Source organism: Rhinolophus sinicus, chromosome 16, assembly GCF_057876585.1.
Source record: "Rhinolophus sinicus isolate RSI-liver-muscle chromosome 16, RSI-T2T, whole genome shotgun sequence".
Classification (NCBI taxonomy): domain Eukaryota; kingdom Metazoa; phylum Chordata; class Mammalia; order Chiroptera; family Rhinolophidae; genus Rhinolophus; species Rhinolophus sinicus.
This window is the reverse complement of record NC_142516.1, coordinates 46,477,001-46,500,322: the sequence shown is the minus strand read 5'-3', so window position 1 is coordinate 46,500,322 and position 23,322 is coordinate 46,477,001. Positions and strand designations below refer to the sequence as shown.

The following is a 23,322-nucleotide window of genomic DNA, read 5'->3' as shown; positions in this document are numbered from 1 at the left end:
TGTGATGTTATCGGTAAGGCTTCCAGTCAACAGTAGGCTATTAGCAGTTAAGTTTTGGGGAACTCAAAAGTTATACGTGAATTTTTGGTTGTGCTCGGAGTCGGCTCCCCTAACCCCTGCATTATTCAAGGGTCAACCATATATCTAAACAAGCATAAACTTTTCATGGCTGGCACTTAGATTTTCCTTGTAGAAGGAAAGAAAAATGGTGAGGGAATTATAACTCAAGAGCCCTCATCCGTCACCATGCTTTTTCTAAAATCTAAATTAGCAGTGCTTAAATACAGAGGGGGGATAAAGGAAATGGAAACCTAAGGAAGATAAATGTCTTCATCACAGTCCAAAATGTCACAGGTAATGCCTTTGGAAGGAAGATAGCATTTTTTTTTTTTTTGTATCCCATATGCCTTTAAACACAGCAAATACATCTTCATAGAATGGACATTGCTGAGACAGTCCCCCCAGACGTCTGGCCACTAAGATTGGGTTCCTAGACGAATAAAGAAAGTTCTGGAAAAACTATCATCTTTGTTCCAAAGCAGAGGTCTATCCTGCATCCTTTTACCCCCCAACCCACCCCCCTTTTTTTTTTCTTTTCTTTTTTACCAGCATTTGAAATAGTAGAGAAGACTCCTAGGGAGTATGGTAAGCTACTCAAAAGATTCCTTCTCTAAGTGTTTAAGATGGAAGTGGCTAGAACAACCTATAATGTTATTTCTATCTGGTATCACCTTCTCCCTAACCAAGCATCAGGACTAAATTCATACTCTTAAAATATACAGGGCCAAAGTACAAGTGAGCTGTTGACTTGTTCTGTCTTAGTGACCGATGTTAATTGTGACAAGCTCCCATTTGCTGGCCATAATTGATATTGACTCTGCCAAGGACCCAAATATCTGTATAAGTTGTGCTTGGTCTGATTTGCCCTCCGTCTCTTAATGGTGCATCTCCCTCTATCACAATGGAGTTTACACAAGCACATGGCACTGATGGCAGTTGGCATCTGATACTCATGACACTACACATTTTAAAAGAAGCTACATGGGGAGTACTTGAGGGGTACAAAGGAACTGCATCCTTTTTCAGTCCTGGTCATAATAGGGTCACATCATTTCTGAGTGTTTATGAATTGCCCACATGGAAAGGATTACCCACCTTGCCTCAGAGACCTTTGGGTCCAGGTGGACCTCGGCACCCTCACACCACAAAGGTAACATTTGCCATCCTGCTTGCCAGTGAGGCATGAAAAAAGCCCCAGTGTCTATTCTTAAAGATTTTTCTTTTCAAATATGTAGGAAAAGCTAGTGGCTACATTTTTGCAATAGAAATGAGCTTAGCAGTGTAGATGATAACCAGCTTTTATCTTTCAAAAAAGCCTGTAAGTTAAACTATTCATAGGCTGTGATTTTTCCTAGTTACTGAATACCTTCATTGATAACATCTCTTGGCAGAAAGATGGTAAAAAATATTCCTCACTGGGACATTTGAAACCAACTTTCCCTATACCTCAGGGAGCAGAAAAGAGTGCACTTTCCTTTTTTCTTTGTGGCCCACTTTGGCTAGGATTCAGAAGGATCTTTTGGGGGAGCATCTGAGAATTTCAGGGAGGGCTGATCAATAATCTCTGAAAATAAGGCAGCGATGACAGTATCATGGGTAGAGCATGAGGTTTGCAGTCAGAAAAAAATGGCATGAGTGAGACGCAGCGATGTGGACAAACTCATATAATTTTCTTCATCTGTAAAATGGGCACAATAATGCCTGATACACAGAGTTGTTAGCATCATTATTTGGAGACCATGTTTTCACTTCAAGAAGAGGGACCAGTCCTGGGTTGGTTCTGGTCCTAAAAGTGCAGTTGAAGTTTCAGATGGGACTACTATGAAATTGCTGTAGCAGATCCGACCTAGATTGATCTCACTTGAACTGGGCATGACATGCTCCCAGAAGGCCTGGCTGGCCACTAACAAGGTATGTAGAAAAGTTATTTAACTACCCTGAGCCTTTTCTTTAAATTTTCTTGACATTTTTGTATAAGTACTTTTTAATTTTTAGTAAATTTATTGGGGATAACATTAGTTAATAAAATTATATAGGTTTCAAGTGTACAATTCTATAATACATCATCTGTATAATGCATTATCACTGTGTGTTCACCACCCAAAGTCAAATCTCCTTCCGTCACCATGTATTTGACCCCTTTACCCTCTTCTACCTTCCCACTCCCCTTTTACCTTCTGGTAACCACTATACTACTATCTGTGTCTATGAGTTTTTGTTTGTTTGTTTGTTTGTTTGTTTGTTTGCCTTGTTCGTTTGTTACTTTCAGTTTTATATCCCACATATGAGTGAAATCTTAAGGTTCTTGACTTTTTCTGCCTGACTTATTTCGCTTAGCATGATGTACCCCTATGTTCACTGCAACATTATTCACTGTGGCCAAAACATGGAAACAACCAAAGTGTTCTTCGATAGATGATTGGATAAAGAAGATGTGGTATATATGCACAATGGAATATTATTAAGACATAGAAAAGATGAAATAATGTCATTTGAGACAACATAAATGGACGTTGACATTACCCTGAGCCTTTTCTATAACATGAAGATAATCACAGCTGCTTTGAAGAGTTGTATTAATTGAAGTGGATGATTCAGGGAAAGTACCTGAAGGCACTTAGTAGGAGCTCAATAGGTAATAGCAATGCCTAACCTTTATCAAGGTCTCATCATGTGCCTGGAATTGTGTCATATACATATTATCTCCTTGGTTTCACATGAAAACCCTGTGAGAGAAGTACTACTTTATATCCATTTTACCAATGAAGAAACTAGGTCAGATGCCCCAAATAAGTTTTAAAGCCAGAGTTCGAACTTGAACAGTCTTTCCCCAGAGTACACCCTTTTATTCACTTGACTAAACTGCCTCTTCAAATTGGATATTATTGATATTAAATACCCTTGATCTTGGCAGTACCATCTGGGCATGCTTGGTATTTGGGAAGTGTTGGGCTTAGAGGCATGTCTTAGAAACATTCATACTTATATCTTCCCTCTTTTCATTCCCCTCTTCCAGTCTCCACTAGTGGAGTAATAAACACTCCTGCTATCTGTTCTTCCTCTCTCCTTTGGGGTAAAGGATTTGGGTGGGACATTAGGAAGCCATCAGAATATGAGAAAGAAGTAAACAAAAGGGGGACCTTTATAATAACTACAGCAAAGAAATGTAATCACAACCGGACTTCCAACTTGAGAATCTGGGACCCATGACAAATAGATTAGACTTTTCAAGGGCACCTTCATTATTTCTCTCACTCATGGATCCCACTTTCACCTTGGAATGCCCTGGAAGTTTTAATCAGATGCTGTGTAGTAAAAATTACTACATATAGACTGCCAACGTGTTAGTCTTTAAGTATAAAGTAATTTGGATTGTGTGCAGTTTAGCAAGGTAATTACCTTCTCAAAGGTGAAAAGGTTCCTCATTGTTAGCACAGGGACTGAGGATCAGTGTCCATTTCTTATTATCAGTAGATTAACCATTTCTCTTGCAAAGGCACAGAAAATTGGGAGAAGGCAAAAAAAAAAAAAAAAAAAAGTAATGTAAAAAAGAATCTTTCCACTAGCGTTCATAATTGAATTGGATTCTCTCTCTCTCTCTTTTTTTTTGTTGAGAAGTATGATACATAACAGAAAGAATTCATGTATAACACACAAATTAGGAATTCTACAAAATATGCATAATTTACTATGTGCTAGTGGGCTTTGCTTTTTATTGTGCTTTTATTCAGGTCTACAGGTGGACAGATACTAGAGTTCTAAAATTGTTTCTTGGAGAGGGCATATTTGAAGTATAATCATAGTTTAACTTGTTCCCTAAACTAATTCCCTTTTCTTTTCTTCAGTCTTTGAACTACTCTGTGTCAGGCTTTACACTTGGCTTCAACATCGAACTAAATTAGCTCAGACTGGTTATCCTTGTTGTAGAAAGCATGAAATAGTTTTGACATGCCTTGTTTCTAGCTGACCCCTTAATTTTCTTACAAGTACTTCAATGGACAGACAATGTGTCCTAAAAGCTCTTCTTTTAAAATATACTTCGGCAGTCTCGTGTACTCTTAGAAAAGATGGCTTCTACCAGCCCTCAGAAAATCACTTGTGTACTTTACTAAAGGTAGAACGGTCACATCACCATAACTGAGTTTGTCAAAGCCTATTTTCTTTCTTGTCTTTCTGCATTATCAGTCATGTGTGATGTGTAACAGGGAAGTGTTTTTCAAAGGCTAATAATTAAAGGACATCTTATTCAAAACAAAAAATGAGGACATTCACGTTTTGAACAAAGTATAACGATTACCCTCAAAGAATAAAGTATACATTTTGAAAGTCAAAGGCACAGTCAATAAAGCATCAAAATGATAGAAACAAACAAGAAAGCTGTAAACTATTGCCTTCAAAAGAAAAACGAAGTCAGTCATTTCACTCAGGCAGCTTTCAACTCTTTTCACAACTGCTCTGCTACAAACATTAGTCCTCCAAACTACTTTTGAGTCCTCTTTCTACCCACTCCCAACTAGCTACAGAACCAAGAACTTCTCCAGGCAGAATGGTTTACAAGTTACATACCCTACAGGGTATGTATTAGCCTTGGAAAATGCTATTGTAATCCACCCTTTAGCCAGGCAACTTTAATAGAAGGACAACCCAGACTAGTCATTGTAAAATTAGCAAAAGAGTCCACTAACTTTACAGGAATAAATTGCAAGGACAATTTCACCATGTTTCTCACTTTGAGACTCCCATGTTTCAAATGTATACTTTGTCATAATCAGAAGAAAACACCAAAGACCCAAAGGTACTGAATCCAATGTTCCATTTTGCCTTATGCTTTCCCTCAGCCTGTCCCTGGGCATTCCTTTGGTCCTGTTCTAGATCTTCCGATCCACTATTGGGAAGTTGAACAAGAGGAAAGTGAGCTGAAATCATTTTACCTGAGCACTGACTCTGGGTGGTGGCAAAGGCAGTCCTACGAGCAGCTCCTGTTGCTTTCATTTTGCTGTGTCTGGGGCTGGTCATCCCGTTAATAATGCTCTTATGACCGCCCACTGGAAAAAAAAAGTCACTTGCCCGGCTCTTCCCCCAAGAGACGTTTCAAGTAAGCAATGAACTTGGGCAGATTAGCCCCTTGGAATGTGCTGCTTTGGGATTAGCCTCACTAAGAATCCCATGGACATTCCCTCTCACCCTCAAACACTGCTTGATTTGAACATCTAATCTGACGCCAGAAGAAAAACAAATCCCCAGGGAGATCAGATTTAACTGGCACAAGTCCTGACAGGCTGTCTCTCCACCCCCACCCCCTTTTTCTTTTTCCATTTTCAGAGAGAAGGCTTGTGAAAGTGTGATAAGGTGTTCTGAGTTCTGAAAAGTTCAACTTTGGAAAGTAAATCCTTCTAAAGAAACAGTGTATGAAAAGCTCCAAGTGGTTTGAACACACAAGCCGCATTGTTCGTTCCTCCCCAAAGAATGGAATGATAGCATTTCTTTAAAGAGAAACTGCTAAAAACGGAACATTTCAAAAGGATAGTTTGGTCCCTGAACATGAACCCAAGTAGAATAAAGTTGGAGTTTGCCAGTGACCTTCCACAACTACCAAACTGTCAATAAATAATAAAACTTGTCTGATCATTCTTATCCTGCAGCCCCTCTCCCACAAATGCAGAGGTGTGATTATAACCCACTCCCCTGTTTCCCTATTGAAAAAAAGATGAGATGTGACTACAATAGCGCATGGATGCAGACCAGACGCAGTGACACTGGGATAGCCCAACAGAGAGGTTCTGGCTCACACAAAAAGCGCTCTTTTAAGTATCATCCAAGAGCGAATTTTTCAGATAATGGTAGCTCTTAACTAGATAAGTGAATACACTTGGGAGAAAAACTCAAATTTCAACAAGGGAAAAATACTTTTAAAAAGGTGAATACTTGAGCACTTCATCTCCAAAAGACTTCTATCTTCCCACAGACAGACGTTAGAGCTGAGAGGTGGTCTCCATGAACTTGTGGGCTGTAACTCTATGAGGCAGAAGCCACTTTAGCCCTCACTGTTTTCATAATCTCCTTCAAAGTGCCTAGTATATGTCACGTGGACACTCACTGAGAGGCATGGTGGGAGTTAAATGACTTATTTCAAACTTGGGTCAGACCCTTAGCCCTTTCCTTGCCTCTCTGCTGTTTCTAGGAATGATCTCTTTCAAACTCCCATATCTTTGGATCTCTCACTTACCAAGGTTCCCCAGAGACAAGGAATGATAAACTACTCAGTGTCTTGCAACTGAGGAAACATTACTATAAGCAAGACCCAAATGGAACATCAGACTGAACTTTAGCATTAAACATACAATGAAGAACATCTCTTCATCTATCTTCAGGAGTTGGCTACAGAATAATGTGTAGTGACAGCCTTAATAATGTACATCCCCTTGCTTCTGTGTAACTGTCACATTCCTAAGCATTTGTTCTAAGAGAATCAGCAGATATATAGTCCCACGAAGATGTTCATGCAGCATTATTTACAACACAAATAAATTGGAAACAAATTAAGTTCATCAATGGAAGGCTAATTAAACTAATTAAATGGTTCATACCATTTGATGATCATATTCAAGCTTCAAAAGACTATTCAATTACATAAAAAAATACACATTTTCATATTGTTAGGTGAGAAAAGCAGAACCTAAAACAGTAAGTGAAGAATAATTACAAATTTTAAATAGATATAGAGATGATAGGAAGAGAATACACTAAAGCGGAAAGTGTGGCTAATTTTTATTTTCTTCCTTTTGCCTTTCCATATTTTCCAAATTTTTCTCCTATAGGCATATATTTGTAGTCATAAAACTATACTCTGTGTGGTCAGAAGATTTACAGATAGTTATTTTTTTGTTTCAACTGTTAAGCTCTACTTATGATAATAGAAAGTCATTGGGAAAGAGTAGTTCAGTGACTTGGGAAGAATTCAAGTAAAAAAGAGGGCTCAGTGGGGATATTTGGAAAATAAAATTCTATAATGTATAAGGTGAGTTTTCCGGGGTTTAAAGGACAGAGAGAGAGGGAGGGAGAGGGCGAGAGAACAGAGAGGATGAGGAGGGTTGGCAGCAAGCATCTGAGAGATACTGAGCTAGTAGTCTTCTGTGAAACTCAATAAATTGGTTAGAGATAATCCTTCAATGTAAGAAATATTTTGAAAATTCAGTTTTCTCAACTTTCTTCTTCACTAGACACTACTTCAACTCTTCATCTGACTCACTTTAAACCCTGAGTTCAATTACCCTATTCTCTCTCTAGTCTTAATTATTTTTTTGTTTTCCTTTTTGCTAGTTTTCATTTCTTGAAATATTTGGTAGAGAAAGAATATGAGATATCTCTATGAACCTACACCAAAGAAAATGAGCACCAGAACCATGAGCATTTTGTTTAAGTAGGAAAGGAAGCCTTAGGGAAAATCAGCATGGCAATTCCGTCATATGAGGCCACAGATGATCTTCAAGACCACTTGATTTGAGAAGGTAATTAGGTCCAAAGAGACTTGTAGATCTGGGCCACATTGTCCACATGGGTCTTTTAAAAATCTTGTGCATTACCCAACTCCTAACTGGATATATCATCAGCCTGTTTCAGATGTAGAGAGAATATAATTTGAATACTAACAAGAGGAAACTACAAGTGTAAGGCAAACTGTGGTTATTCTTCACTCCTCTCTTTATGGAATGACAGATTACTTTATTCTCCCAATTTGTCATTAAAGAAAAAAATCACATTGAAATAAAATATACTAAAAAGTTTCCAGTGGTAAATAACTCAATTTTTAAAAATGAAATCAGATTTTCTACAAGTAGAAACAAGATTTTTAACATGGAACCTGTATATTTCATTGTTATAAAGATGTCTCAAGTGTTTTTGTTTTTGTTTTGTTTCCTCCAATGCCCACATTTGACAACAAAGCATGATATAGAGTAGCGATCAGCAAACATTTTCTGTAAATGGCCAGATGGTAAATAACTTAGCTCTTTATGGGCCACACGGTCTCTGTTGCAAAATTCAACTCTGCTGTTGGAGCACAAAAGCAGCCATAAACAAGATGTAAACAATTGAGCATGGCTGAGTTCCAATAAAACAGGTGCTGGGCTGCTAGTGGTGTGTATACTGGTCAACCCTTGGTTTAGAAAAAGGGGGTCTGTCTGATGGGGTAGTGGGGGAAGGAGTGGTGGTCCTAAGAAGCAGGCTTCCATGACGCCATCACTAGTTTGTCTTGGCTCTTCCTTGAGCATGTCAGGTCCTTTTGCTCCTGTTGTTTCTTCTACCTGGACCGCTACATCTTCAGATATTCCACGACTTGCTCCTTCAACACGTGGGACTACAGAGAGGCCTTCTTTCACCACCCTATCTAAAGGCACACCATGCCATTCTTTATTCCCTTAATTCTGTCCATTTTCCTCACAGCCTTTCACATTACCTGGCATTATTCCATGTCTTTATGTGTTTGTTTTTCATTTGTGTCCCCCACTAGAAGGTAAATTCTTGATGGCAATGATTTCATTTTGTAGCTACTATCTACCCAGCACCTAGAACTGTGTTTGGGACATGGTAGTCAAACAAAGGAGACTTAGGCACATCATTTGATTTGCACATCAATTCCTCACCTATAAAATGATGGCATCAGATGGACCCATGTTTCCTAAAAGGGAATTTCGGGTAGCACCCAGATAGGCATTTTTCCTTTAATAGTTGGGTTTATATTAACATACTCGCACGATATATAGCAATGGCTAAAACTTCAATTTAACAAATACTATTACTTATGGACATAGATTTTCCTTTTTGGAGTTGTGAAGAAATGAGTTCATCAAAAATATTTAATAAATTAGATGAAAAATGATTTGTAGGAAAAGTTATGACGGCATCATAAAAGTGACTAAAGTTGGGGAAACACAGGACCAATCCCTCTTAAATGTCCCTCAGGCTCCTCCTTTTTACTTTAACGCATGAAAATAAATATATTGTGTTCTCTAATATTCAGAGTTGCCACTGGCCCGCAAAGTAAAACAATGCCAGAGGAACGTGGCAAAGCCAGCTACCTCCAGGACACACTGATAGCAACATGTTCTTCCTAAAACAATCAATCAGTCCGTCCCCTGACCAATACCTTCTATGGCTCCCTATCCCCAGCACAATCAGATCAGTTCAGTATTTAAAACCTTCAGGATTTGGCTCCGAAAATATCTATTGAAATCTCTCAATTTCCCTCCAAACCTTTAAACATGTTATGCTCCAATAAACTAAATTATAGTTTCCCTAATGCACCATGCTGTCCCACACTTCTAAACCTTTGAATATGCTGTCCCATTCATTTGAATCCTAGGTTCCTCCTTCTGTACTTAATTAATGCCTCTTCCAAACTCTGCACAAAACATTGGGTTCTTTGAGAGATGTGGCTAGATACTTCCAGACAGAATGAATCACCACAACTATGATTCCACTTCCACACCTTGCTCACACTTCCATTAGGAAAAATCCATACAATATTATAATTATTTTCATTTCAATGTTATAATCATCCACTGACAATTTCCGCTACAAATACACAGTACTCTGGTCTATTATGGCATAACTAGAGTCTTGTTGCCTCTCATAGGACACTTCCTTCTTCCTCCTCCTATTTTTAACATGGCTTCTACAGGAATATCAATTCCTTATTCCTAATAAATCATCTTTAGGGAATAATTCTTTATGGATTGAAATTATTTGTATTGGGGGATCAAATATATGGTGATGGAAGGAGAACTGACTCTGGGGATGAACACACAATGGGATTTATAGATGATGTAATACAGAATTGTACACCTGAAATCTATGTAATTTTACTAACAATTGTCACCCCAATAAATTTAATTTAAAAAAAAAGAAATTATTTGTATTAAGTCACTTTATAGCCTCTAAACTTAAATAGTATACACCTTAACATAAACTTTGATTATATTTTCATCACCAGATTGGGAAAAAAATTTAAAAAAATATGCTTTACAATTACAAATGAAACTCATACCAATAGGTCATGTTGTATAAATTATACTTAAATATATTTATGCAGACTCTATATGTAGAAGTAATATGAATATATATTATATCTATATTATCTATATATAGAGAGAGATTGTATATATTATATATAATATATTATATATGTATATATGTATATATATGTGTGTGTATATATATATATATATATATAAATGTTAACCTCATAGAATTTTCATAAACAATTTAAAAAATGTATTCACATTTCTTTGGAACATTGTTTCCTTCTATAATGAGGAAACAATTATTTCCATAAATCAGTTCATCATTACTTGGCAATAATACATTATATTTATAAAGTATTCTTCAGTTCACAGAATGCTTTCACATATGGTATTTTATGTGATATTCACAATAAATCCATAAGGTATTATAAGATTCCATTATACAAATAAAAAACTGGGGCTTACAGAGGTTAAGCATTATGCCAAAGTTATACATCAGCCGTTGGCTTAGTCTGATAGGCCCAAGCCCTTGTGTTTCTGTTAGGTACAGTGAACCCTGTATTCCTCACACTCTTTGACTGATTTTACAGATGCTACATGACCTTTTTCTTCCTTGTGGTGGAATAAGTTCATTTCAATCATTCTGATCTTAATAAAAATGTATACATTTCATCAAGCCTAAAAGACTGCTGAAAAATTGAAGCAAAGATGCAGGTCTCTATTTCAAAAGTACGGTATTACATTTACGGTCAAGGATCAGCCATTTGTTTGAATATAATAGCTATTCCCACACATGGTGACATGAAAATTTAGAAACCACCCACACACAGTTAGGGACTTTATTGTTTTCATTGACCAAAAAACATAACTATAATAGTGCCAGCCCTATAAAACTGGTGTATCTCTGAAAAATACCAGTAGAATAAACTTTACCCAGAAAAGGAGGAAACGAAAGACAAAATTATAACCAATAGAAATATGACAGTGAGGTTTAAATTACTCCTCAAAGGCTAGGAAGTTTAAAAAGATGGATCATTTGTTAGAAGGCAACATCAGTGTGAGAACGTTGGTAAACAACTAGTGACAGGGAGGGTTTCTGTATTCACCGAGGCGGCGCCCGTAAAAAAATGTCACTTGTTTTCTGTCAACGTAAATGCAGAACTGGAGCAATGTAATGTCATCCCTTAAGTCCTTAATTCCATTTAGCTTTCACTAGTCATTCCTGCACCATTTTGATTTCATTAGGAGCCAAAGAAACAGGCTAAGTTATGAAATTGAACATTTTATGTTATGTAGAAACGTGGAATGTATGTGACAAATAACATCATAGATTCACAGACTGCTTTCTGTATTGTGTTACCTATTTTGATCTGGAAGGATGAAGATGCTGAGCAGAGGATGAGCATAAACAAATAGATACTTGTATTTGTAGTAAAGTTCTCTATTAGGATAAACTAAGGAAGTCAGTCTCTTTCTCTCCGTATACAGAGGGTGCCCAAAAAATGTATACACATTTTAAGAAAGGAAAAAGCTATTAAAATTGTAGTATTCAATATATACTGATAACAAAAGATGAATAAAAGTCACATTTGACTTCTGCAATTACAAGAGGTGCTCAAAGTGGTTACCATCAGCATCCAGACGCGTCTGATTACAGCGAACTACTGTTTGAACAACATTGACCAAACTGTCCAACCAAAGTTGTATACATTTTTTGGGCACCCCTGGTATATACATATACAATTTTTATTAATTTTATTATTATTAAATTAATAAAATTATTTTTAATCATCAGTTCTAACTACCTTAAAATGTTATTCTGGGTAGAGATACTGATTTATTTTAATCAACTGCCGAGTCCAATTCTAACGTCAAATTCTTTATTCTCACAAGGTTTAGACTTAAATTTAGCTGTAGGATTTTATTTCTGAAATCCTGATTTTCTCTATTTGTTCAAAGCAGTTGTAAAGTGGAGCCTGGTAGAAGCACGACTGATTAGGAGTTCTGAGATACGCATCCTAGCAGTGGCTTGTTGATAACTAGGCGTGTGACCTTGTGGGAGTGACTCAATCTTGGTGATTTTCAAGGTCGACCCCAGTTCTCAGAGGATTCTGAGAATCAGAATTTGACAGCTTTGTTGTTAGTCCCTCATTAGTATGTGCAAAGCAGTTGTGGAGGCTTTTTGAAAATAAGAGGGTTTTTTTTATTTTAGTTTTTACAGATTCATGGAACCATTATGCTTTTGATAACACACAAAAATGTAGCAGAGCACAAGGGTTTCTTGCCTACCAAGCACAAAGTACATAAGGAGATTTGAATTAATAAATAATCTCTGAAAGAATTCTCACCAGACTCCAACCATTCTTCACAATGCCCCTGGTTTAGCAATCTGGCACACATGTATAGTTCTAACTCTGTTTCAATAAGACTTCAAGTACTATTAAGTATCAAGTATTGTTAAGACATTATTATGATTAATTAATAACTTGGCATTTCTAGTCCTGCCATTAAGAGAGTTTTCAAGACCAGAACTTGGTGTTCTCTCACCCTCATCCCCCACCAAACGATAAATCAAATCTTGATGATAATTCAGGTCAGAATATGCAGAGATTGCCCACGATATGCAAGGCTTTTTTTTTTTTTTTTTTAGCTTCACAATCAAGAAATATTTAACGGGAGAAACTGACAAATCAATCCCATTTTTATCATCAGAAGCAAGTTAGAAGCAGATAGTTCCAGTAATATAACTGTGAACCCATCCTTATTACTCTCTGGAAATGAAAAATGATTGGGTATTAAGTTAATGCAGCATAAATGTATTTCTGTCTTATACTCATCTTTCTCTGTCAAATTACTAGAGTTTTAGGTAGAAAATAAAGCCATTCACATAAATTCAGCCTTTGGTTATGTGACAGTTTTAAGGTTAATCAAGGTTATTAGGCTCAGCTTCACAATATTGTCAATGTCTTTCCTTACACACTTACTACCAAAACCTGCATCTTTTTTTATTTATTTGTACTATAGTACATTAATATAAAATCTCTGGAAGATTTTAAGCCCTAGACGATACTACTACATGTATTAGCTTTTTCTAGATATGTTAATTTAAATTTGATGCACATAGAAATGAACACAAATTCAAAAGTGGGTGTAAAAATGTTAATAGGTAGTGCAGAAATATAGATTTAATCTCCTATTTATGTGCCATTGGATGGCAATGTGATTTCTTTTCCTCCTTTATTTTCTTACCGCATTATCTTTAATCTAATGTAGAGTCCCAATCTTTGAATATTTGATGCCAAAATGAATTTTTGATAGCAAAATTCTTCTGGAAAAAAATCTATGCTAATAAAACTATTTAAAAAGTGCTGGCTTTCTAATTGGTACCCCAGTTCATTCTCCACCTAGCAACAAGAGTGAGCTTTTTTTCCCCTCTCAAATAACAGACTTTATTCTTTAGAGCGGTTTTAGGTTTAAAGAAAAATTGAGTAGAAGTGCAGAGAGTTCTCATACACTGTCGCCCTCCAGTTTCCCATATTACTTAATGTCTTGCATTGGTGTGCTATATTTGTTCTAACTGATAAACTGATATTGATACATTATCATTAAGTAAAACCCATAGTTTACATTACAGTTCACTTATTTATTTTTTTAAATTGGGGAATATTGGGGAACAGTGTGTTTTTCCAGGACCCATCAGCTCGAAGTCAAATGATTGTTTTCAATCTATTTGTGGAGGGCGCAGCTCATTGGCCCATGTGGGGATCGAACTTCGGTGTTATGAGCGTTGTGCTCTAACCACTGAGCCAACCAGCCCACCCTAGGGTTCACTCTTTGTGTTATGCAGTTTTATGGGTTTGCCAAATGCATAATCTCATATATCCATCGTTGAGTATTTGAGATATCATAGAGAATAGTATTACTGATAATCTTTTAAAATGATAAATTAGCCAAATGCATTCCATCTCCCTCACCAAAAAGTCATTTAGAGATTTCCTATTACTTCTAGAATAAAATCTAGATTCCTTAATGGGTCTCACAGACCTTGCATAGTTGTATCCCAGCTTTTGTCTCCAAACTTTTTCTATGCCAAGCTGACCTAAATCCCTGCTTCCAATGACACCAACATTCTTTCAGATCTGCAAGTGCTCCAAATAAAAAGATAGAAGAGTAAGAATGTCATGATAGAAGCTAGTCTTTAATTTGAATACTATTTTTTGATAGGATACAAACAAATAATATTTGTGACCTTGTGGAGAAGGTTGTGGATGATTTAATGTATCAAGTGTAAATTTTCATAAATACCAAGTCTCCGTAGATTTGTTTAATTTGATAATGTGATTTTTTCCTAAGATTTTTGTTTGGTACATGATGGGTACTGTGATAACTATTTCAGAAATAATTACTAATAGTAAAGTCATTACCACTGGGAGCCAAGATCAAGTATCCTGATTCATCTGTCAATTTAAACTCTAAACCCTAAGTTTGCAAGAATTCTTAGGTCTTTTCTCCAATATTTAGTAGAAAATTGACTTCTTCCTGGTGAACAATACCTTCTTTCTAGCTGATGATTTAACTGCAAAGGAAAATCATAGAACACACACATGCTCACATGAAATTCCTGACTCCGGGATCTATCCCCTGTATTAGAATACGATTTGTGACCATTCATTAAAACTGCAGGTAAAGGCATAAAATATACTATTGGGTTGACATTCCGGGATGCTATCCCTTGTATTAGAATACGATTTGTGACCATTCATTAAAACTGCAGGTAAAGGCATAAAATATACTATTGTACTGGTTGAACTTCACACACACACCCCTCCAAAATGATAGTATGGTTCTTTTGTATGAACAGGTATTTCTTTTCCCTTTTATTTTTTTCTTTTAGTACCACATGACATTCTGATGTGCACATTACTGCTAAATACTAACTACCTGAGGCTACAATAGACGAAGAACAATGATGAAATATTAGACTCATATTCCCGCACATACGTGTATGTATTTTGTCTACTTCAGATCCCAATGTCAGTTATTTGAAAACCAATTATTATAATGTGGGCATCCATTTCTACAAATTGACAAATCTAATATTTCACAGGAGAGAACCATGTAGACAAAACATTTCTCGGTGCTTACAGTTCTAATGCAGAAGTCTTTAAATAATCATTAAGAATAAAATGTAAACAAAAGCTTAGCTGTGGCGTTGCTAATTATACTTCATTAAAGTTAATGCTACCTGGAGCTCCAGCGCTAGCCATTCCATGGAGAATTTTAAAATGGGTATTCAGAGCTATATTAACTTATTTTTTAATTAATTCTCCCACACCAGCATTCAAGAATATCTGTTGAGGGGTAGCCAGTTATCTCTGTTAGAGCGTGGTGCCAATAACACCAAGGTTGCTGGTTCGATCCCCACATGGGCCACTGTGAGTTGCGCCCTCCTTAAAAAAAAAAAATATATATATATATATATATACACATACTATATATAGTATATATATACTATATATAAAATATATATAGTATATATGTATAATATATACATTTAGTATATATATATATACACACACACACACACACACACACACATATAGTTGAACACTAACCTCGTGCAAACTCTTAGTTACCCAGGAGGCACAAAACTTTACAAAGACCCTGTACCTGCTTTGAAGTTTGTGCCATGTTCTACAGCGACGCTTCTCAACTGATGCGTGGTGAAGCATCCCACTACAAACTAAGAGTTTTATAAAATTCCCTAAAAATGATCATGTACTTGGATTTTGTGGCAATGGCAAATTGCTATAGAAATTTCTAAACGTTTGGTCTCAATTTTTGCACTCCTCTCATCATTCGCAAACAGTTCGTGGGTCAGCACCAGTTCGTGGGCCACCGGGAGCTACTCAGGATGTAGTCCTCGGACCAGAAGCATCGGCAGCATCTGGAAATTTGTTAGAAATGCAGATTCTTAGGCCCCGCCCCAGACCTTCATTTTAATAAGATTCTCAAGGGATTCCTTAACATTAAAATTGAGAAAGCACTGCTTTGGTGGGAAATCAATCAGACAGATGAACGGCTACCTTTACATTTAATAAGAGAAATAATAACAAACAGGTTTATTGTCCTTACAATATCCATACACATGTCTAATTATTTTCATATATTAACTAATTTGGACCTCATAGCAAACCTGTGAAGTAAATGATTTTATTATGCTCATTTTGCAGGTAAGGACATGGAAGCAGTATAGATTAAGCTTCTTGTTCAATGTCACACAGCTAGAGAGCAGAAGGCAGGGATTAGAATAGCTTAAGGACATAAGAGACATAGAAATGGACTGAGCAGGGGTGCTCAAAGGAAGGAAGGGTCCGTTTTGGCTAGGAGAGGCACTTGAGCTGGATCTGGAACATAACTGGTGTTCTTAGCATAAAGCAGGCACTTCAATGATTTTTGTTGCATTTCCTGAGTTAAATAACTTTTGTCCTACCCTATTTCCACAATTTCAGGGGGGTGGTTTCAACTTAATGACCTGTTCTCATATTCTCTACTTTTTAAGATTTAGATGAAATTTTCCTTTCTCCCCCTGTTTCTCCTGTTTCCATCTCTACAATGGAAAGGGTCTGTTTCCTCCCATGAGCTTCCAAGGTACTTTGTTCTTTCCCTGCCTATTAACACTTTCTATCCTGATGAATAGTGTGCAGTTATCCTGTATCCTCATGTTATACCCTAAGCTCATTTAGGGCAGGAACCATATCTATTCACCTTTTTACCCGTTTCCCTAACTCCACGTGCCTGGTACCAGATAGATTCTCAGTAAACATTTGTCAAAATAATGGATTATATTAAACAGTTATCAAGAACATAGATTATTCAATTGTGGGTGGAGCATTCTTTCAGGTGTTCAGTAACTTAACATCTTGTTATTCCATTTTCCTAACATGTTCTGCACCGATGGAACTGTCAAGCCTTAAAATCCTGGGCAAAATGTAACTGTCAATCTTAAAGTATTGCCACTAAATTGGCTGAGTGATTACACTGGATCACATGCCCACGGATACTGTGCACATTTGCACATGTTTTTTGTTTTTTCCTGTTGGAATCTGGTAGACACACTCTAAGTTCTGCTTTCACCAATTTTACATTACAGAAAACATTCTGGAAAACATTGAAAAAAGAGCAATATATACAAATATATTAAATCTCCACCCTCTCTTTGTTGGCATTATAGCTGATTAGCTCTTTGGAAGAACAATGGATCCACACTACCATTCTTGAATGCCTGGGCCTCTACATTAATATTTTGGTAGTCTAGGAAAAGAAAAAAAATCTTATGAAATCTCTAGATTGTCAGATGCTATTTTGAAGGTATGCAAAGTCTTTTCTTAATGTCAGTACGTGTCATTATTTAAATTCAGTCATTTGTTAAATAGTATAATTGCCCATCAATTATGTTTTCACACTGAATTTAGATCACATTATATCTTTCCTTCCCTCAAAAAATTTTAAGTCTTATAAAACACAGACCAATGCAGATGAAAAATAATTTTAGTAAGCATAATTCAAAATAATAGAGAATATTAGAACTTGTATTTCTTAGGTGACTTTTAAATGATGGTCCTTACCAGATTCTTGGCTTTTGTTTTACCCAGATAGTAAATTTTGCATTTTCTGTGTTAAAAAAATAAAATTGTGCCAGCAGAAACCTGAATGGGTGGATTTTAGTTGGTATATTTGCATGTGTGTGTAGTTGTGCGTACCCTGGGCAGGTTTACCTGATTAATTAGTCTGTAGGATTGAAGACAAAATCCTAAAATGCTTTGTTCAGTTTAATTTTATGACTTCCTTTCCTGGTGTTCTTAGATGCACAGATCCTATTCTTATCTGTACCACATGGCTTGTTATTTGACATTTAAGACCATGAGGTCGATGAGCTCCTCATGACCGTGTTACTATCCATTTGAGCTTTTGTGCCAGACGTCAATACAAGTAACTCAGAGAATATCTATGTGAATCCTAAACCACTCAGTTAGTAATTCTGTTCTTATAGGTCTCTCTTACCCGGAGTGTTTAGAATAGAAAGGAGAGATGAAGAGGTAGTCTATTTGTGTCCCTAACTATGAATGGAGGAGAAAGCATTCCACTGCCTCAGTTTCTCCTTTTGCAAACCTAAAGAATACTGCCCATCTCTTATCACCTCGCAAGGGACTGTGGTCTGGTTTGATAACATGATAACAACCCCGGATTCTTTGAGTCCTAAGAAGATTTGTTAGCATAGGGTGCTGGTTTGCCATATGCAGAATACAACATTCTTTTAAGCTTTCTTTTTATGATAATAGGTAGCCGAATTAAGCAGTTTTAAATTACATTTTCACATGACTTATACCTAAATGTCAAATTTCTTTGGATTAAAAAAAGCACTCTATGAATTAATGTGACCAAAATCTCTCTCTCTCTCTCTCTCTCTCTCTCTCTCTCTCTCTCTCTCACACACACACACACACACACACACAAACACACACAAAACCATTAGGAATTTTTTTGAGATTTAAGTTATATGGAATTTGATTATGTAGAGCATTCTGGGGCTCAGCCACAACAGGCTGTAGATACAGTCAGGCTGATTATGACTTAAGCATTCTTTCTATGAGGATTTCATTTAATGCAGATTAGTACATTTATTAAGCTGCTGATAATTGAAGCCTCTTAGGTTCAGTAAGTACCATCCAGTGAGGTAGATTAGTGCAGTTTAATTTGTTGCTCTCAAATAGCAAACAAAACTTAGCAGAATAATTACATATCCTCTGTGGGCTAATACAAGGTGACATCACCGTGATGCGTTTGGCCATTTCTGCAGTTTCCTTTAGATTACTACCTTTAGAGTTTTGTGCATCTCTCTCAAGTGACACCAAAACCTATCACCTGAAAATTATATTACTTAGAGAGATATTACAGATGTCACATGAAATATAAGCCATAGATGGGAATACTCACTTTAGAGCAAGCTGTGCCATACTTTTTGTCATGACTTTTCTTTCTACTGTTTCCTAAAATTTTTCGTCCATGCCCTTGTCTACAGGATACCTTGTCTACATTACCATGAGGGTAAGGACCATGTCTCTCCTTTGATTTCTTAGCAATTCATATAGTATCTGGTATACTGAGACACCCAAGCCTGTTTGCCTAACGAATGAATTACCTTAAATAATCATAAAGTACGCTCTAAGAATAACATTATTACCAAGTTTTCAAGTTCCAGGAAGTTAGTTTTAGCCAGAGTATAAAGTGGCTGTGTTACCCAAAAGACTAAGAGTCAACATACGAAAGAGGTTGTATATCAGTGAGTAAAATGATGGTTTATTATCTGGTAGATTCTTGGCCACAAAGAGCCTTCCGCTCAAATCAGTTGACTAAACAAATCAATTTAGTGTATTAATGTGATGGGTCCTCATTTTAGTGGATTTGGTTACATCCATATGATGCCATCGCAAGATGGCAAGAGTCTGTATTCCTTTGGGATTCCTAGGTCTGTCCTTATTCTAAAAGTCACAAACCAGACAGTGAAAAATGCTACACTGGCAGGAGTTGACATAAATAATGTTTCTTAACAGGAAATGCCAAAGCTGTGTGGAATGGCTGAAAATGAGTACCTAAGGTCAATTCTGATTTTCTTTCTCTTCAATCCCTGGATGTTAGGACACGAAAAAAATTGCATGTGTAGAGACTCAGGCCTCAGGGATGGTTGCTGGTTTCTGTTTTCTCCATTGGCTTTTCAGACACATTATTTTTTCAGAATGACAGCTGAACTTCAAATGCAACAAGAAATTGTGAGTATTCTGAGACACATCACCTTCCTTAAAATCAGTTTTACACTTAATCCCACCCTTGTGTCTCCCACTGCGTACTATTGATCATATGAGGTCTACCTTGACTATTTGATAAGAATTCTCCCTTATAGATTCTCCTAAGTGGTTTTGCAAGCATGCTGCAACACTATAAAGAACAAAGGAGAATGAAGACGGAATCTGGTCCTTTACCTGAGTGAGTAGAGACTTTGTTTTAATAGGGTACTTTTTAAACCATGGATCTATTTCCCAAGATAACATCCCTAGATATATATGTTCCCAATACTGTGTAATAGGATAGTAACAAACCTCAAAAGGAGAGATGTGTAAGACTGCTGAAGGCAGGCATTATAGAGGACTCAAACCAGTGTACTTCCTAGAGATCTCAGTCAGCGCTTGTCTGTCCACATGTGTCCATTTTTATTACAATGCCACAGCCTCACCCATCCCTGTGGTCACTGCTGAATAGACCACAGTGGACCAGGGTGGTGCCTGACTCCAGAGCAAAAAATTCGTAGACTGACTACTACCTTTGACTTTGGGACAGTCCCCCCAGAGAAGCTGATGAATCAATATTCCTTTTCTTAGAAATCTGAATTTAGAAACATAGAGAAAATGAGCCAGGAACCATAGGGAACAAATACAGAGAAGTCTTAAGGTAGAGAAAGTTCCAAATAGGCAACAACACTTATGCATTAAGCAGAAATTGAGAGAGGGGAACATACACATTATGACTCTGTAGCACCCAATGCAGTTAGAAGCAGAAAAGCTATGTATGACAAAGAAATCAGCAGCCTATGAAAGAGAGAAAGAGTCGTCCTGCCTCATGATGATTTTCTTATTCCAATTCTAACCTGTTTCTGGGCTCACAATCATTCCCCCTCTCCTGAAGTGACTTATGTAATTCTCATTAGTACAGCTAGGAAAGGTAACAGTAAAATCACATGAGCCAAAAGATACCAATAAACTTTATTTCTTCGGAGTTCAGAGATCCAGCTCTTAAGTGCAGCATCTCATTTGATCCAGCTGAGCCCTACGGTGGAAGAAACTGACATTCAGAGAGGGCATCTGACTTATTCAAGGTCACAACCCTGGCAACTAGCAAAGCCAGTATGAAAGCCAGCTCTTCTGACCCAGAAGCCTGTGCTCCCCAATCACATCACACTCACTCCTACATGTAAACGGCAGGACCAGCTGGCTTCTAAGATAGAGTATGTTCATCTCTAGAAAGGGGCTGATGTGTAGTACAGAGAGGCTGAAACATTCTGCTTGTATCAGGGGCAGGATGATGGAAATGGATATATTAGTAGCTCTGACATCCATGGGTCTTGGATGTCCCAACATTTCACTTAATGAGATTCACCTGAAGAAACTTGATTTTCAACATTTTGGGAGTTGTTTTCTGGACTGTATAGAAAAACATATTTTAGGGATCTCAAGAAATATAGGGACATATATATTTACAGGAAGATTCATCCCATTTCAGCCTTCATCTTTTGCTGCTGTTCATTGTGAAGGGCTTCCTAGGGTGTTTTTCTGTATTAGGGTGTAGTTTACAACGATCCCTTGCAGGGACAGTGACCAAATGCAAACTCTTCCAGTTGCTTTTTTTTTTTTTACCATTCATTTTGCATACTCTTTCTTTATTACAAATTTGTGCTAATTCATTGAGAGCCATTTGGGCAATAGTTACATAAAAATAAAATATGTGTTAGCTCTAACCCTGACTCCCACCAAGAAAGAACTCTGATAACATGTTGGTTGAAAAGTGTAGGATACCCCCGAAGCCTACAAGGCAAATATTTGATTTCTCCCTCAGATGCAGTGACCCGGTGAAAGCACACAGAACTGAATTAACCATTCATGTGAGAATGTGCTGACCAGGCATGTGAGGGCAGAACTAGTGATGGCCCCAGCATGGGGAAAAGTGTGCCAGTGGCAAAGGTGCCCTTTATTATAGGAGAGACGTGGCATTTTATATAAATACCCCAAAGAATTCCTATATACAGAGGACATAGCTATGCCTTTGTTTTTACAGTATCCTAGATGTATTTATGTCCCTGTTTCACAGAGCTGGGGCATGTGCATTCTGGTCATTTAAGTGATTAAAAAAGTTAGAACAATCCTAGAGGTAATTATAAGTATCCTAATGTCTTAGTAAACAAGTTAGGAACAATTGACTTGAGGCAGAACTCCTGCTAAACTGGCAGAACTCCCAGGCCTTTGTGGAAAATGTACATAATGGTCCCTTGCTCACAGATTCTGCATCTGTAGGTGACGGTTGGTCTCCTGCATCTCAATTTTTAAACAACAACCACAGATAATTTTGTGAACTTCCCTCTGAGCCACACTGCTAACGTTTCCTCTTAATCACTGGTTAGGATCTGAGTTTCTCAAAGTTGGGTACAATTGCTTACTTGCAGTATGTCAAACCCACTGCCACAACCTCAGTTTAGATGCTCTTATCTCACTCCCACACTGTTACTGTAGTTCTCTAACAGGCCTCTCTGCCCCCAGCTCCCTCTCCCGATTCCATCCTTGACAGTGCCATAAGAAATATCTTCTTAAACCAGTGTTTCTCAACCTTGGTACTACTGACATTTGGGGCTGAATAAGTCTTTGCTGTGGGTGGGCAGTCCTGTCCTTGAAGGATGTTTATCATCATCCATAGCTTCGACCCACTAAAAACCAGTAGCATCCCCACCCTGAGTTGTGACAACCAAAATTGTCTCCAGTCATGGCCAAATGTTCCTCCGGGGCAAAACTGACTCTGATTGAAAATCACTGTTCTTAAACATTAGGGAAGAATGGGTTAGTCTCTCTCTATTTTCCAAATGTTTTACTACAGCATTCAAATATCTGTGCAATCTGCCTCCAAACCACCAGACATTTCCAGCCCTGTCTTCTGTTAAACTATTCAATGACCCTCACTCTTCACCAAACGAGGCCATTCTTCCAATTAACTATTGGTACTCACACCTCTGTACACTTGCTTCTGCTTTTTCTCAGGCCTTGTGTGTGCTTTTCTTTTTTGGTTGTTTTCTGAGGGAAACCTGACTCCTTCAAAGGTTAGTTCAAAATCCATATTCTCTCACAGTTTTTCTTGACTTTCATAATTGCCTCCACTTTTTTCTTGTATACCTACATGTTTACTTCTGCCTCTACCTAGAGCTTATTTATTCGGACTTGTCCTGAAACCAGTTTATTTTTGCCCATCATTTTGCTCTTCAATTACAGAGAATAGAACTTATTTCTGCCCAAGTCACTAGGACTTAGAATGGAAAAGTACAAGTTGGTCCTTAATAGTATCTGTGTAAATGGATAAAGTTTGACATTTATAGCACACCACAAAGAGTATTTTTTTTAAATCCACATGTAACTGACTCACCAAG

General features: G+C 37.2%; 1 protein-coding gene across 20 annotated transcripts in view; it reads right to left on the bottom strand.

The window, feature by feature from the left end:
* Positions 1-23,322, bottom strand: part of TRPM3 (transient receptor potential cation channel subfamily M member 3) — an 833,246-nt gene that overhangs the window by 260,632 nt on the left and 549,292 nt on the right. The window contains exons 1-2 of one of the 20 annotated variants that reach the window (XM_074330559.2): positions 4,992-5,043; positions 3,460-3,547 (exon numbers count right to left, since the gene is read on the bottom strand). The exons of the other annotated variants lie outside the window; for them this stretch is intronic. Of the exons in view, the coding sequence (XP_074186660.1) occupies positions 3,460-3,486 (27 nt within the window). The 5' untranslated portion in view covers positions 3,487-3,547; positions 4,992-5,043. Of the gene's footprint in view, positions 1-3,459; positions 3,548-4,991; positions 5,044-23,322 lie in introns of those variants that run through there. 20 annotated transcript variants of the gene reach the window in all.